Consider the following 18,397-nt stretch of genomic DNA (forward strand, 5'->3'; position numbering starts at 1 on the left):
ATCTCACGTAAAGAACTCATATAACTCAACTCGTTTTTTAGATTTTTGAATTACGCCACTTGAGACTTTCCTACAGGCAAAACTTTTATCTCAAGAAGTGCTATAACTCTATCTATCATGGTATAGAGGCAGTGATAGTATTTGTATTCGATGTATCTTACAATAATTACAATTTTAATACAGAAAATTATTTTATTTTGTTCTGTTCTGACAAATTTACTAAAATGCAAATTAGTCCAATAGGTGAGGTAACAAAAAACGTATTTTCAAGAAAAGAAGTAGAAAACAAATATGAATAATTCAAGAACTATAAAAATAAAATTATTGAATTACGTTGTTCAATAATTACTTACAAAAGATATAAAATCAAAAAAGTGAAAAAAAAAGTGTGTGAGCAATATGTGTCCATATAATTGAAGTAAACTTCTTACTAACAGCTATTAAATTGAAGAATTTGAAAAAATATATATTTTTTATGAATAATTTTTATAAACTTCCAAAAAATTAGAGTTAATATAAAACCGTATACTATTCTAGCTTTATAATTTTATGTTTTTTTTTTAATTTTTATTAAAAACGATAATTCTATCACCCGACCGGATAGCCCCGACAGCTGTGGCCATTAAACCAAAATACTATTACATCTATATCTCTGACTACTACTAAGTGCTACTAACCAACAATTTGTTTTGTGTGATCTGTAGTCTGTTTTTGTTTAAATGTTTTGTTCATTATTCATGTTGGGAATTTATTGTTAAATTAATGTTAATCGTTAGGTAACCAGTAAACTCATAGAATATGTATGTATTCTTTTGCATAATCAAAATTGTCACTCTCAATTCTATATAACAAAATTGCCACTATAAATCGCTATCTTCTTTAGACAAATGTCACTTGTTTTGTTATTATTCAATTTATTATTCGAATTCTCAGAAGGTTGTTAACAAAAGTTTCATCCTAAATAAAATTTTAATTAATCACAATTGTTTATCTCCATCATTTACCGGATTAATAATACAGAAATTACAGTTCGATTACAAACAATTCATTATTTGTAGTGATTTACAGTAATTTTATTAAATTATACGAATATTCTGGTTGATTATTGGTATGAAGTAAATATGAGTGTTCTCCAAACATTGATCATTATGTTTATAAACATTAGTTTTTCTACACACTACGCTGCAACTAGGGTTCAGAACTAATTCCCGGTTCTTACAATTAATCAATAATACATGTCTAAATGGATAACCTCCCGTTCTTTTATTATATCTTGTAATATGGTTCATCAATTATTCATCAAAAAACATTTTGCATTTGATTGACTATTTATTTTTCTACCCGAAGAAGATGTAAATCTTGAAAACGCTCTTTTTTAATCAAGTCCCATATCTAAGCGTTTCTAGACTCGACCATAAATTTTAAATACATGAATGCAAAACGTATGGAACTTTTCTTCATTTAGTTTTAAAATATTCACCCCTGGCATGAAAATATCGTGGAAAATGTTTTTTTTTTCCGATAGAAATTTTATATAGGCTAATTAGTACATCTTTTTAAATGTATACCGAGTCGGCATTTTTGGTTTGGCGCTATTAAACCACTATTTAAGACAAACGCGTCAACAATCTTTTGTAATATTATTGTTTACTCTGGGTACAGTCGACCGCAGCCAACCGAACCTATGTTGTCACGTCTTTAATATTATCAATATTTTTTTACTTATTATACACATATATTGAAATATTAATACAGCATTTTAATAAAGTAGGTTTTAATATCCCATATATGTATTAAATAGTCCTTATACTACTAAATTATAAGTCGAATACTATGTAAAAAGGATAAATCCTTTACAATATGGCAACACCAATTAGAAGCGAGGTCGTCTATTCATTATCTTGTAGTACGCATCGCACGTGTGTAGTAAAACATTGTTGCCGCTACTTCCCTCTGGCTGTATTATCGCATTTTCTTAGTTTGTAGCCCTTAAGTGTTTATTTTATTTACTTTTTGTATTCATGAACTATAAAATATGGTTTGCCAGTGCCAAATTTGCACGAAATTTGACTTAAATAATCCTTTTAAGTCTTGAAACGACTTTCGACCGGTAGGCAACTCTCAACTTACCAAATGGGAGTCAGTGGCGTTGTTGTAGAAAGGCGCTTATTTAGATAATATTATGGTATTTTTTAATATTTTGGTATTTAATAATAGAAAAAATAGAAAAGTGATAGGGCGGAGGACCTTCCGATTAAAATTAACAGCTCATTCTTAGAGATAATTTTTTTGAGGTGTCTACCAACATTTTTTCAGAGTACAAAGTAAAAAAATTTGTCGATTTTTTTGACCCACTCTAAAACGTATCAAATTTTGTGCATTTTTTAAAAAGGAACATCAAGTTTAAAGCATTTTAAAACACTAATCGACGTATACGGGCATTTTTTCGAAAAAACAAATATCTTTAATTTACTGAATTAATTCCAAGCTAGAAAATCACCCTAGGGAACGACTTTATGGTCTTTAACTTTTTAATTAAGCTAAACTTGTTGGAAATTTACGTCAAGCGTCGCCGCTTTAAAATTTGGAACTGTTCCAGCATGCGAAATGCCGATAAGTTTTTACGAGCAACGTAATATCAGTTAGTGGATCATAAAGTGGTTTACACGAAACGCTTTGATGCATTGTTTCGCACTCAGTCAAACTGTTTTTGAGTGGTGTTGTTTTGAAGTACTCTATAAAAAGCTAGCGAAATATTGCGTACGATGTAGTGTGTTTGTGCTATAAAACTCAGTATTTTTTTGAGCATGCTATTGAGTAATTAAATTAAAATTAAAAGGTCAGTATAACATTAATTAATATAGTATTAATATTGCATATCGTATTAATTTTTCTAAAAAAAAGACAAAAATTGAATTACTTGCAAATTTTTAAGTATAATAAGTAGGGTGCACCAAAAAAATAAATATTTTTTTCTTTTTAGTTACGTGAAAATATCGTTTAGGACGATAAAAAAAAATCTGGTAAAATTTGAGCTTTTAATATTAATATTAAGAGGTGCCTCATCGTGATTTTCTATTTCCCCATTTAAATAACATCGGGAAACAAATTTTTCCTTTCTTCTTCGGGATTTCATTGCGTTATAACAAATCAGCGTTTTGTAAAAATGAATACATATTCTTGAAATTGAATGGTCTTTAAAACAGGTCATTTTTTCAACAAATCGCAATAATGTCACGTTAAAATTAAGTTATTGTTATGTTAAGCTCTGCCACAATTTCCTTCTAGATTTAATACCTTTAAACAACTATCAGTATGTAAAACTTGAAAAATAAGTTCGTTATAATAATGGTTTTATTATTCACTATTCTAATAAAAATACGCATTCCCTCGGAAACTCTCTATTTAATTATCTAGTAATGCTAAAAACACTCTATTTGAAAGCCGATTAGAGAAAATAGTATGATTCATTGGCAAGCGATGTAAATATTTGGGATCAGGTAAAATTGTGATACAAGAGGACAACAACACAAGGAGAACTGAGCTTGCCGGCCAGTCAGTAGTAGACGGACCGACCGGCTGTAGAGTAGTGTTGTGTTGTGTTTTGTCACAGAGCTGACATTTCGAGGTTGCGAGTCTCTTGACTATTAAGGTTGCGAGTCTTTTGACTATTAAGGATGCCAGTCTTTTGACTATTAAGGATGCGAGTCTTTTTGACTACTAAGGTTGCGAGTCTTTTGACTATTAAGAGATGCGAGTCTTTTGACTATTAAGGATGTGAGTCTTTTGACTACTAAGGTTGCGAGCCTGTTGACTATTAAGAATTGCGAGTCTTTTGACTAATAAGGTTGGGAGTCTTTTGACTATTAAGGTTGCGGTCGTTTGACCCTTGAGAAAACCTCGTGACGTCTTTCTTCGTGTCTTGAGAGTTTGAGGTCTCTCATGCTTCTCGAATTGATGATGGGGCGTTGGGGTAGTGAAGTACTCCAATTAGCCTTATCGATTGGAATGCGAATTTGTTTAGCGGCAGATTTGCGTCCGGAGGAAGCCCCTATACTTATTTCAGGTGACACTAGCTAGTTGTTGAAGATTAACCAATAGATCCGAATAATACTTGAATTAGATGGAAGATATAGAATGGGATATATTGAATAGAATATCAGTGGCTAGGGGGCGGAGTACCCCCGGGTGAGTTTTATTATTTAACAATTATCAATTTTATCCAGATTATTAAATGTTTTTTTGTTATTTTCATGTACAATGAGAGTCTGCTTGCCAATGACCAACTAACTGGATATTTGAAGTGAATTTGCATTTTGAGACCCGGTTGAGTAAGCCCCAGAAATAAGCGATTTTACAAGTAGTAGAATAAATAACAAATAACATAAAATAAGCTCAGTAAAGACTGACAAATCCACAAAATTTCAAATAAAATTCAAATGCGTCAAACGAATAGTCAAACAGAACTGTCAAGGATCCCCACCCTAGAGTCCTCTTTCCGTCGACCATGCATGAATACATGGAAAGCATTATAAACCTTCCTTAATCTTTTTTATTCAAAGGACCCATCACATAAACATAAAAAAAATAATTTTACTTACCACAATTTGAGCATCTTTGTCAATTTTGTCATTCCACTTCTCGTGTATGGACTCATGGCTGTCGATACTAAACTGCAAAGATTTCCTTCCATCTATAACAATTTCCTTTTCTTCATCCACGGGACTGTTTGAGTCAAAAAGGATGGTGGAATCAAAGTCGATACTTGTACGTGACTCGCCTTCTGGTTCGATACCCAGGTAACTCATATGCTAAAAAAGTTATTCATATTTATTTATTTACATTCGAAAAAGGGAGCCTACAGTTATTTGTTTATGTAGTTTTTCAATAGATATTTACGATACAAGTGAGTTAACAGCATCATTAAGATACGCATGTGAAAGTTGCACAACGAGTGCGTAGCACGAGTTTTGTTCTCTTTGGTAGTCATCTAAACAAGGAGTGCGGTAATAAAAATGCGTGAGTTAAGGGCTTCTTAACTCACTGACGTAGATAAACATTTTTAAAAACGTAAAAGTCAAGTACTCTAGCAAAATTTAAATACACTCTTTTAATATTTTAACAAATAGAAATACATTTCACTTTATGTCTTAACACTCTAAATATAAATAATATAATTAACAAAAAATTATAAAACTAAAGTTTAGAGAAAATGCGTATCATACACCAATATATTAAAAATTAAAATTTACATTTAGTAATTTACAGTATCACAATCACAAAATTGGTCCCGTATGCATAACAAAATATAATTAATTACAGATTTTGAAAATGACAGTTTAATAATTTATTTTAGAAACAAGGTTTAAAATATTCACGGTTGAATTTATGATAATTGTTTCAAAGTTTTCCGGCTGAAAATTGGGTTAAAATATTATTTATTTATCAAATATATGTATACGTAACTATAACATATTTGTTTATACAGGGTGTTCTATTATTCCGGACATAAAACTACTAGGGATTTTTAGAATTAAAATAATATGCTTCGTTTGTCCGTTAGAGTGTTAGAGAGTAGATAATTATTTTTTAAGATAATCTAAGAGCCCATATTAAGATTTTAATTAAGCTTTATTCAGAAACTCGCAATTAGTGTAATAAATTATTACTTACTTTTTAGTTTACGATCATTCACAATGTTTAAAAAAAACACAATTAAAATTAATAGAATATCCTAGCAACAACTTGCGTTAGTCAGTTGTATCCATAAAGAAAGCCGAATATTTAGCTTTAAACAACCAACTTTTGATTTCCAACCACAATTTCTCTTGACGGAAGATAATCAAAGGCCAAAATAACATTTCTCGCAAATTTTGAAGCATAATTAATGGAAAAGTTAAAAGTTTGATAACTTTTTCTACTAATTGAAAATGTCTACCACTAATTTTGACGTTCTGAATACTTACATTCAAATTAGAGGAACAAACTTGTACGCTAATTGAAACCACTAATTTATTTCACTAATTGCGAACTCCTGAATGAAGCTTTATGTTTAACTAGGCATTCAGCAAAAAAACTAGAAATGGTACTAGATAGGGTAGATCATCCCTACATAAATTCTAACAGTTTGCATAGTTTTTGAAAAAAAAAAGATTTTTCAAACCTGACCCACAAAAAATATTTCTACCTTATTTTAGCTCTTAATCTCAGTGTCACAAATACGCCGTTTTTTTTTGATCATATTATACAATACGATAGAAAAAATCTCGAATAGTGGTAGTAGTTAAGTACTTACCACTAAACTTAGAGGAACTTTGGGTAGCGATGACACTGTTGGTGATGGAGGTGAAGGAGGTCTTAACTCGTTAGCTTTGATCGCTTGCTGTAGTTGTTCATACTTGGGACCTCGAAGGTAGCGTTCAAACTTTATTTTCACCATGACTCCGGTGCTTTTGAGCAACTCGACAGCTTGGTGATTGGTGTAACCTATCACCGATTGATCGTTTACCTTCAAAACGGAGAAAAGTTTTAACCATAAAATATTTTTCAAACTATAATATTTCGGTATAAATACCATTATGTATAGGGTGTCTAAAATAAGTGCAAGTATTTCAACCCCAAAAATACGCCAATGTTTTTTTTGCAATTGTTGAAAATTTGCTGACATTTTCCAGGAAATTACATTACAATACAAAATATCTTTATTACATAAACGATCCTATTCAAATTGAAATGTTAAAGATGGCGACGTTCGCATTTTGTCCTCTATCTCACGTAAAGAACTCATATAACTCAACTCGTTTTTTAGATTTTTGAATTACGCCACTTGAGACTTTCCTACAGGCAAAACTTTTATCTCAAGAAGTGCTATAACTCTATCTATCATGGTATAGAGGCAGTGATAGTATTTGTATTCGATGTATCTTACAATAATTACAATTTTAATACAGAAAATTATTTTATTTTGTTCTGTTCTGACAAATTTACTAAAATGCAAATTAGTCCAATAGGTGAGGTAACAAAAAACGTATTTTCAAGAAAAGAAGTAGAAAACAAATATGAATAATTCAAGAACTATAAAAATAAAATTATTGAACTACATTGTTCAACAATTACTTACAAAAGATATAAAAATCAAAAAAGTGAAAAAAAAGTGTGTGAACAATATGTAATATTGAATACATATAATTGAAGTAAACTTCTTACTAACAGCTATTAAATTGAAGAATTTGAAAAAATATATATTTTTTTATGAATAATTTTTATAAACTTCCAAAAAATTAGAGTTAATTTAAAACCGTATACTATTCTAGCTTTATAATTTTATGTTTTTTTTTAATTTTTATTAAAAACGATAATTCTATCACCCGACCGGCTAGCCCCGACAGCTGTGGCCATTAAACCAAAATACTGCTACATCTATATCTCAGACTACTACTAACTGCTACTAACCAACGATTTGTTTTGTGTGATCTGTAGTCTGTTTTTGTTTAAATGTTTTGTTCATTATTCATGTTGGGAATTTATTGTTAAATTAATGTTAATCGTTAGGCAACCAGTAAACTCATAGAATATGTATGTATTCTTTTGCATAATCAAAATTGTCACTCTCAATTTTATATAACAAAATTGCCACTATAAATCGCTATCTTCTTTAGACAGATGTCACTTGTTTTGTTATTATTCAATTTATTATTCGAATTCTCAGAAGGTTGTTAACAAAAGTTTCATCCAAACCAAATAAAATTTTAATTAATCACAATTGTTTATCTCCATCATTTACCGGATTAATAATACAGAAATTACAAACAATTAATTATTTGTAGTGATTTACAGTAATTTTATTAAATTATACGAATATTCTGGTTGATTATTGGTATGAAATAAATATGAATGTTCTCCAAACATTGATCATTATGTTTATAAACATTAGTTTTTCTACACACTACGCTGCAACTAATACATATTATACAACGCTGCAACTAATACATCAACAAGTACATATCCAACGACACAAAACAAAAAATATTTTTTTTTAATTTACTAAACTAATTTCTACATTGTTATTTCGAGCTCGATCAAACAGTGACTAAATGTGTGTGACTTAATATTTTATAAAGGAAATGTCCTTGTATTCCAATGTCATACGATGATAAGGCCTTTTTGTGCAGAGGATGTTTTTTTTGCTAATATGACTATTTGTCAAAGTCAAGATTTGCTTCATTATAAAATATTTTAGTCGTATGTATGGAAATACTTTAAAGTAATTCTTTATTGTTAATACATAACAATAAATATATGTTTCAAAAAAAAATCAATCAGAAACGAATTTCTAACTTGCAGATTGCAGATGAGTTTCAAAATGTATGAAACAAGTTCTGTATTTTTTATTGCTGATATTTTTTGTTTTGTTTATTAAAAAAACTTCCCCTTAAACCAGATGTTCTAGCTTTTCTGAATAATCTTTTTTCGGTAGATACATTTAAACTTTTAGAAGAAAAATACTTGATACTTGCCCCACAATTAATACAATAATTAAAAACAACCACTTTTTAAAAATATAAACAAGGATAGTTTTATACAGGTTTTTAACTCGACAGTTACTTATAGGGGAACCGAATGGCAACACTGCCTATTGAGAACGCATGCATTATTGATTTTTCTGCTGACTCGTCCCGTCGCGTCGTCTATCGACGAGCGGGCCGAGGTTGCCATATTTCAACCATAAGCTCTTGCCGCGAGTAATGAACAAATTAACAACCTGTATATTCTTATGCAAGGATAATGATAACGCTTAGGTTACAAGAACGATTCCTACTACTGATATTGCTCTTGAGAGATATCATATCGAACCATTATTTTGAACTCTTTACATAAACTTTACTTTACGTGATAGCATCTGTTGTTATCAATAATTGTTTGTCAAGAAACAATTAATCGGAAAATTAAATTTTATAAGTGCATGGTAATCCTGGTAAGAGGTTTCTTATTTACATGTCTGTGATTATGAAATGTGTAGAAATCTCAGAGAAATAAGCTAAGCGAGAGGAGTTAAAATATTTGATAATACATTTTTTATTTCTATTACATTATTTGATAATACGGATTAAGCTCAATTTTTATGCATCTGTTGTCCGACGATACGATATTAATTTTTTAGGGTTCAGAACCTGGAATTCCCGGTTCTTACAATTAATCAATAATACATGTCTAAATGGATAACCTCCCGTTCTTTTATTATATCTTGTAATATGGTTCATCAATTATTCATCAAAAAACATTTTGCATTTGATTGACTATTTATTTTTCTATCCGAAGAAGATGTAAATCTTGAAAACGCTCTTTTTTAATCAAGTCCCATATCTAAGCGTTTCTGGACTCGACCATAAATTTTAAATACATGAATGCAAAACGTATGGAACTTTTCTTCATTTAGTTTTAAAATATTCACCCCTGGCATGAAAATATCGTGGAAAATGTGTTTTTTTTTCGTCCAAACGAAGACAGGAGAAAATTAAGTAAACAATTTGGGAGGAAAACCTTATTTTTCACAAAAAAAACTGTTTACCAAGTAAATAAACATGAACTTTTTTTAAAAGGACGAATTTCCTTTGTGCGTCTTCTCGAACTAATCTCTTATTAAAATACGTCTTTTCCAGAACGGTGGATATGACAAGCCCTCATTTTTTTTAACAAAATTGATCATCTAAAAAAATATTATTTTAAATATAATTTCAGAGAGGTCTACCAAACGCAAAAAGTTATTTTTTAAAAATTTTAAAAAATTATATTAAAAATGTAATCTCGTCATTACATGCCACGATAATTCAGTTGGGAGTCTATTACAGTTATTAACAAAAATAGCAGGTTAGTCGTGACTGACTAAGTTAAGAAAAAAACTCAAAATTTAAGTGAGGATGCAGTCAATAATCACCACATAATAGGTTAATAAAACTACTTTTTCAAATTTGTCAAGCTTTCGAGAATTTTATTCCCATCATCAGGACAGTTTGACTGAGTCAATTAGCAAAAAACATCCTCTGCACAAAAAGGTCTCAAAAACTAGCATCGTATGACATTGGAATACAAGGACATTTCCTTTATGAAATATTAAAATACATATCCAACGACATTACTTTTCTTTTGAACACAAAACAAAAAATATTTGTTTTTTAATTTACTAAACTAATTTCTACATTGTTATTTCGAGCTCGATCAAACAGTGACTAAATGTGTGTGACTTAATATTTTATAAAGGAAATGTCCTTGTATTCCAATGTCATACGATGATAAGGCCTTTTTGTGCAGAGGATGTTTTTTTGCTAATTGACTCAGTCAAACTGTCCTGATGATGGGAATAAAATTCTCGAAAGCTTGACAAATTTGAAAAAGTAGTTTTATTAGCTTAATTTTGAGTTTTTTTGTTATTAACAAATGTAGATTTTATAAATTCTCTATATAAATAATAAAAAATGAAAAATATAATTACAAAAGTTTAATATTAAAGATTTTGATTATGATAAAAAATATACAGGGTCGCTTTTATGTATGGAAACGGTCGATTATTAGGTAAAATATAGGAGGTACCACAAAAAGTTAAATACAAAAATTATAGGATATTTAAATATCTACTAGCGAGTAATAAATTTAAGTATACAGGGTCGGTCATAAAATCGTGGCACATCAAAATTTCATTTTTTTAAATAGAACCCTCTGTATATTATCGCATATTTCAATGTTTCCTTCAATTCTAACCAAAAATCGAAATACAGACAATGTACCTCAAACCAATCGTTTCCGAGTTATTGACTTTTGAACATATCACTTAAACAATTTGATTTAATTAATTTCGATATGTTCAGTTTCATTTAATGATGCCATTCTGCCGAAACTGAAAATTTTGTTTCAGATTTCCAGACTTGATATAATCTTATTTAATAAATATATATTATAAGTATCACAGTTTCGGCAGAAGTTAAAGTTACAAAAGTTACAGAATTTAAAAATTCTATAACTTTTGTATTTAACTTTTTGCGGTACCTCCTATATTTTACCTTAATAATCGACCATTTCCATACATAAAACCGACCCTGTATAGGTCATCTACGGTTATAATATAGGCTTACAAATAATTAAAGCTTACCTCTATAATTCTGTCGTTTACTTTGATAGACTTCTTGGCATCTGCTGCACTGCCTTTGCTGATACTTTTCACGAAGATTCCTGATATTTCTTCTAAAATTGACACAAAACAAAAGTTAAAAAATACTGCAAATATTTATTTCGAACTTTTCCATATCTTATTTTTTTCAGATTTTTATTAGCATTATTTATTTTTTTCATTTTATTTTTATTAGCTTTATTATAGAGGTATATAATAAAATTATATAAGGGTTCTTGCCACTTAACTGCTAATACAGAAATTTAATTCTACGCTGTGTCACAGCGTAGAAAATTGTGTGTACACAGCGTAGAATTAAATTTCTATATTAGCAGTTAAGTGGGAGGACCCTTATATAATTTTATTATATACCTCTACTGCAAGAAATTTGTTTCCTGTATATTAGGTTACTACTGGATATCTAATTGGCCTTACTAAATATACTACAAGGCGTCTCGCCAATACAATTACTCATTGCAATTTTTAAAAAGGTTGTCTAAAAAAATGTTTCCTCCTTAGTTCTATTTTATGCATATTATTTAGATATACAGTTTTAAATTATTTTACTAATTAATCTTCAGTAAATATTTATCAGATAATATTATATACATTTCCAGAAAATAACCCTACAAAAAATATTTCAAGGTAAATTATACAGACAAAGCATTCTGTCTGTTATACTTTATCATTAATATTTTAAGTCCATATATTATTTAACAAGTATAATGGACATAGAGCTGAAAATAACACAAAAACAGCAAGATCATTACGTATTACGTACCTTTCTCGCAAACGTAACCTGCCACTGTAATTCCCAGTCCTAGGTCGTCCTTTTTCAGCTCGATGATGAATATCTCTGTTTCAGGGGACTCGGAATCCTAGCAAGAGGAATGTTAATATTTTAAAAAAATTCGATACATTAGATATCGATATTTTAGTATCGATTTATAAGAAAATATCTCAATATTTTAAATATCTTGATTTAAAAAAAATATTTCGTTATTAGAGCACGAATCCACTTGTGTCTGACAGTGGTGTTCAAATTTTGTTTAGTGTTCTTTTTAGTGATTTAATTTAGTGTTCTGATTGGTGTCAGCCACCTGTACGGTTGGGTCTTAGACTTGCACATCGGAGCTTTACCAAAGAAACTAAGCGCTGCCTGTTTTGCGCTAGATTTTTTTTTTTTTAGAATGAGTGGGAGGGGGGTTAATCACTTCGACCTTACAGATCCATTGTGTCCCCCTTTCTTGAATCATAACTCATCATACAGTCCCAGGGCTTTGACAAAAGCCAGTATCTGGGACGGTTTTATAGAGGGTAGTTCTCCATCTCCAATATCAGTCGTACCAAAATTCATGGCACGAATGGTTGTCGTCTCGGCGCACTCAGTGATGAGGTGTACCATCTTCCCCACAGAATCTGCATTCGCCGTTTCTTCTTAGTTTCAATCTACTGAGGTGTTCATTGAGGAGACAGTGTCCTGTTAAAAACCCCTTGACAATCCGAAGATTGTTCTTACTCAGACCCAGGAAGATCTGTGATTTTTCTTGATCATAAGCCCTCAGAAACTTCTTCGAGTGTCTTAGACCATTGCAAGATGTTTTGCGCTAAGATCAGTTTCTAAGAAATTTAACTTATGAACCTCTAGTCTATTATGCCCTTTTTGAGTCGCATCTTTATTATGCCCTTCCATTGTGGGGTACTTGCTGCGCGACAAAATTTGATCGTATTTTCAAACGTCAAAAGAGAGCAGTTCGATATTTATTAGGACTGAACAGTAGAACTTACTACCAGAATTTTTTTAAAAATTTCAAAATATTGACTCTTCCTTTTTTATTCATTTTTGAATCCGTTTGTTTAATCCGCAAGCACATATCTGCTATTCCTGAAAGGCCACCTCACAACTATCCACTTAGGAATGCGGCGCACGATCTTTATCTGCTAACCCCGAGCTCAGAACTAGTTATAGGTTCAATATTGTACAATGCCAAAAAAATGTACATACATCATGTGCCTTTGAATATCAAGTCGCCTTTCATTCTTTCCCGGATTTTGCAAAGCTCTGATATTATCATACTTACTGGAGAGAGCCCTATATGCGGTAAACGATTTTTTTGTTGATGTTTAATCTTGAACAATTTTGAATTTTAAAATTTTTATCATCTCACACACTGGTTCTGGATCTAGTATTTAATATTTTATAGCTCTTGAATGATTATATCCATTTACAATTTTCCTATTGTAAGATTTTATTGATATGTCTTTTTTGTGTTCTGCAATGTATGTTCTATTTGCAATTTTAATGATGTAAATTTTTTTTAAATTGTGTGATATTTTTTATTATTAGTATATTTTTTGTGCTTTTGTTTGTTTTATAAATGCTTTGTCGATGAAGCTATTTTGGCTTTTTGTACAATAAAGCGTTATTTATTATTATTATTATTTTCAATGAGCTTGCTTGATAAACCACCGGTGCCGGACACTGATGTCGGACACAAGTGACTGTGAGAAGGAAACTGAATATTTAAAAAAATTAATAATTAAAAAATAACATTTAGGTATCCCGTTATAATTCACTCCTCGATAATGAATTTGAAATATTTTTTATAAATTATTTTCAGTTTTCATGAAACTTTGGACTGTAAAAAAGAACCTGTGTCCTGGAATATTATACTGATTCTTGATATGACACAATATAGTTTCTTACAGTGCATACAAAAAAAGGTGGACATCTATCAAAATTTATCCGGAAAATATTATCTCGAAATAAATCGATATTTTGATATAAATAATTAATAAATAATATTTTCTTGCCTTTAGCTGTGTATTTTTTCTAATTTCGAAAAATCGAAAGTAGAGAAAAAAAAGAAAAAGAAAATTGTTTTGCTTGTCGTAAAGGGGGGAACCAAGCTCCACTCCCACAACCGGTTTCTGGGCCTACCCTTCATCAGGTGGGCTGCCCAGGGGCTGGTTCTCACCGATACGGCAAGCAAAATTTTTTCAATATCAACAGACAATGTCGTAAAGTGTCGGTGAGATATTAGTGCATCTCCCGTTAAAAGATGGTAAAGAGCGTTTTTCGGCCCGCTCAAATATATATGAAATGAACAAAATTCTTACAGCTTTAGTGTATATTAATAAATAATATTTTCTTGCCTTTAGCTGTGTATTTTTTCTAATTTCGAAAAATCGAAAGTAGAGGAAAAAAAATAAAAAGAAAAACAATATTGTTTTGCTTGTCGTAAAGGGGGGAACCATTTCATATATTTTGATATATCGATAGATTTAATACATCCCTACCTTTTCGCCGTTCTGCTGGCTGCTGGCTTGTGGCAATAGCGGTGGAGGGGGGCAGATTTCTGGGACAACAGGAACATTGCCGATGGGCAAGGGATCACGGACAACGTCGACGATATCAGAGATATTCTGGCAAAAAAAACAATGAATTGTTAAAATAAAATTTAGTTAATGTAACAAACATTTCTTTTATTATTTTTTTTTAATAATTCAATTTTGTTTTGTTCTGAGCTATTTCCAAAACGTGGCGGTATCTGTACCGGAAGCAAAGGATTTTTTTTTCATACATCTCAGTGAAATAAGTAAACCTAGACGTTCCTAAAATAGCTGTTGTTACGATGATATTTCGTTAATTACATCTCGTTTTATATTATATTGATATATATCTTCCACAGAGTTAATATTTGAACATGCGTTTATTATATGTACAGGGTGTCCCATTTTAGTTAAAATCATACGGTATCTCCGTTATTCGTGAAGATAGAAGGGTGCGGTTTGCACATACCTGTGCCACTTTTTTGTCAAATGGAAGATGCCGTAAACAAAATTTTCATTGCCCTCTTCGTTTCTGAGCTACAGGGTCTTTTTGAAAATGTTGCAATTTGGAACACCCGCCCTATCTCTGTTATTGTTAAAGATATTGAGACGGTGAAAACTGTTTATTGTAGAACTTTTTACGTAGAATACAGTGGTGTAGTGTGTTATTCTACGAAAATAATATTTTTAAAAATATGAACTAAAGTTATGTTTTATTAAATGGAACACCCTGTATATTTATGAATTATATGATCTGGCTTGTTATAAGCTTCTCAAAAATATATAACACTCTATATTTGTTTTCATGATTTAAGGCAATATTTAAAAAAAAACATATTAAAAGATCATTTTTTAGTAGGCCATGATTGATAATAAAAGAAACTAAAGAATTATTAAGAGTAATACTGCTATCTGTCACTTGTTTTATTTTGAGAGCCACTAATTAATTCTTTGTGTATTAGGGAAACTTAAATCTCTACCGCTCTTTGTAAATCTTGGAAGCTATCGTATCGGAACTTTTAAATATTCCTTTAGCTAATTTACGTGAAATATACTTTCAGCAAGATGGGGCTCCCCCTCACAACTTAACTTACAACGAAAATATTAGAATTTTGTTAAATTATTATTTCTCAAATCAATGAATTGGAACCAATGTACCCATATGATGGCCTCCCTGATTCCCGGATTTGTCTGTTCTCGATCTCTGATTTTTTGGGGATATTTGAAATATGAAATATATCGTGGCAACTAATACGATGTTGAACACCTGAAAAATGCTTCAATAATGCAAGCTTTTAAATATTTGCAAACCCATCCCATTATAATAAATTCCGTTATAAAAAGGAGAAAAATATATTTAGAGGTTCAGTGGTAACAGTTCAAAAGTAAAATATATCAATTCCAAATAAAATTTTAATATGTGCATGTCTATTTTAGTAAATACCATTTTAATTTTGTTATTTATCACGGCCTACTAATAAGAAAATGATATATTTTAAATATTGCAGTAAATAGTGAAAATAAATATAGAGTGACATATATATTTGAGAAGCTCATATCAAACCTGATCACATGATTTATAAATATACAGGGTGTTCCATTTGAAAAAACATAACTTTAGTTCATATTTTCAAAAATATTTTTTTCTACGTAAAAAGTTCTACAAGAACCAGTTTTCACCATTTCGATATCATACATAATAACGGAGATACGGGGGCGGTCCCAAATTGCAAAATTTTCGAAAAGACCCTGTAGCTCAGAAACGAAAAGGGTTATAAAAATTTTGTTGACAGCATCTTCCATTTGACAAAAAAGTGGCACAGGTTTGTAAAAACCGCACCCTTCTATCTTCACGAATAACGGAGATACCGTATGATTTCAACCAAAATGGGACACCTGGTAGAGTAGATATTTAGGAACAAAACTTTTCACTTAAACTGCAGGAATATAATTACAATATTTTTATGATTTAATTTTATTATAATGAATTAGTATATAAAAGTGTATATGATATGTTTGTTTAGGCTTTAATTGATTATATAAGAGTAGTATTGCTTCATGAGTAATACTGGTAACATTATCAATATATCCGCTTGCGAAAATTATTAATTGACCCGATGTTAACAAAAGTATGGTCCACCGATATTATTTAAAAGCAATGTTCTTTTATTGTTCTTAAGAGAAATCTGTAAAACATAGTTTGATATAAATCCATTCAACTAGTACTTATTATGCAGGGTTTTAGACAATTAAAACTAAGACGACAAAACCAAATTCGTAAACTAAACTTTGCTACAGACTACAGTATAAATGTTACTTCACCATAATCAGAAATAATAAATAATTAGACAATTTTTTAAATAATATTGTGTATATTTTGTTCAAGAGGCGCAATACCGTGGATTATAAGCCGTGGATTATTGGCTAATAGCCCATTTAATTTACCATCGGTAACTGTTTTCATATCACTTTTTCCATGTTCACTTATTTTTCTGAAACCACCTCAACGTTTGACCTTGATTGCCTCGTGCGGTTTCACAAAATAGTATGATAAATATAAGCCCGTGTCTTGAAAATTAGTTCCCACGCTTCCTGAAATTGATCGAGACGCGCCGTGATTGGTTGTTTGTTTTTTATTGTTAATCTGGGTTAACAACATAAAAATAAACGATAATAAATAAGCCGAAAAGTTCTGATTTCTGCCGTACCGAACGCTGCTGTCGAAATTTTAAAATTCGACTGAAATACACCCAGTCTATACTAAAAATGTAGAGTTGTAGAATGTAGAATGTTTAGGAGGGAAGTTAATCACCGCGACCTTATAGATCTATTGTGTGTTCCCCTTTCTTGAGTTATAACGAGTTATAACTCATCATACAGTCTCAGGGCTTTAAGAAAAGCCAGTATCTGAGACGGCTCCACAGAGGTAATTATTTTGGTGTTTAAGTGACTAAACTACTACCAGATATATGGTAACTCTCGGTTTCGCATAAAAAAATAGAAAAATTGAAAAATTACACGTTGTGTAAGTGATTTAACCTAAAAGTGCCCATACATTTTTTACTTATCGTGATTTTTGTGTGTGTTTTTTAAGACTCTAACAATTCATCAATAAAGCTTAAGTGGAGTGTGTTTTTGGTGCTATGCTTCATCTTTGTTGTGTTCCTGGTGGAAAGGATAGTTATATTAGGCAGCCTAAAGTGTCCGGAAGAGCAAGAAAAGTGGGTACGAATTATAAATCAAGAGAATTCTATTGAAAATATCTTTAATAAATTTAAAAATAATATTCTCCCATGATGGTATTAATGAAAACTAGACAACTATGTTTATTTTATTCATATTGTGGAATCTCCACTCCAAGTGTTGTTGGTTCAGCTTCGATAGATTCAAACACGTAAGTAGGTATTATGATCTAGGGAAAAATAAAGAATATGTGTATTAAAGATCATGAAAAAGATTATTATTTTGAGTTCAAATTTTAAAAAAGATTTTTGTAAAGACAAGACTGATACAGTTTAAAAGAAGAATGTGTTTTTGTTTGATAATATATAATGTATGTATTATTTATAATACCAAATTAATATCAAATATTTAAGTGATGGCTGAATACAATATGAATAAAATAACAATAAAATTGGTATATTTGCATAATACAAAATTAAGTTTTAAGAATAAAGGTGTTACTAAAAATACTAAGAAATTCATATTTATTTGTTTTAATTGGTCTAATGTTATTTACATTTTATGTAAGAATTATACCGTATCATCGAAAAAAATCGGCGTCTAGTTGGCTTGGAAATGAACATCGATGACATGCCCTAAATAACTGTACACATAAAATAATTAACTAGAATTTTACAATCTTGGAAAATTTGATATTCTTGAATCTTGTTTCTAAATATA

The 18,397-nt window shown here is 30.4% G+C and overlaps 1 protein-coding gene across 1 annotated transcript in view; it reads right to left on the reverse strand.

Moving 5' to 3' along the window:
* The window catches only part of LOC115888072, a 417,007-nt gene that overhangs the window by 306,129 nt on the left and 92,481 nt on the right, over window positions 1-18,397 (reverse strand). Inside the window, exons 6-10 of the mRNA XM_030907644.1 lie at window positions 14,462-14,587; window positions 11,943-12,039; window positions 11,144-11,235; window positions 6,296-6,508; window positions 4,602-4,811 (exon numbers count right to left, since the gene is read on the reverse strand). Coding sequence (XP_030763504.1) covers window positions 4,602-4,811; window positions 6,296-6,508; window positions 11,144-11,235; window positions 11,943-12,039; window positions 14,462-14,587 — 738 coding nt within the window. The remainder of the gene's footprint in view (window positions 1-4,601; window positions 4,812-6,295; window positions 6,509-11,143; window positions 11,236-11,942; window positions 12,040-14,461; window positions 14,588-18,397) is intronic.

This window comes from Sitophilus oryzae, unplaced genomic scaffold, assembly GCF_002938485.1.
Source record: "Sitophilus oryzae breed Bouriz unplaced genomic scaffold, Soryzae_2.0 scaffold_682_pilon_pilon, whole genome shotgun sequence".
Taxonomy (NCBI): Eukaryota; Metazoa; Arthropoda; class Insecta; order Coleoptera; family Curculionidae; genus Sitophilus; species Sitophilus oryzae.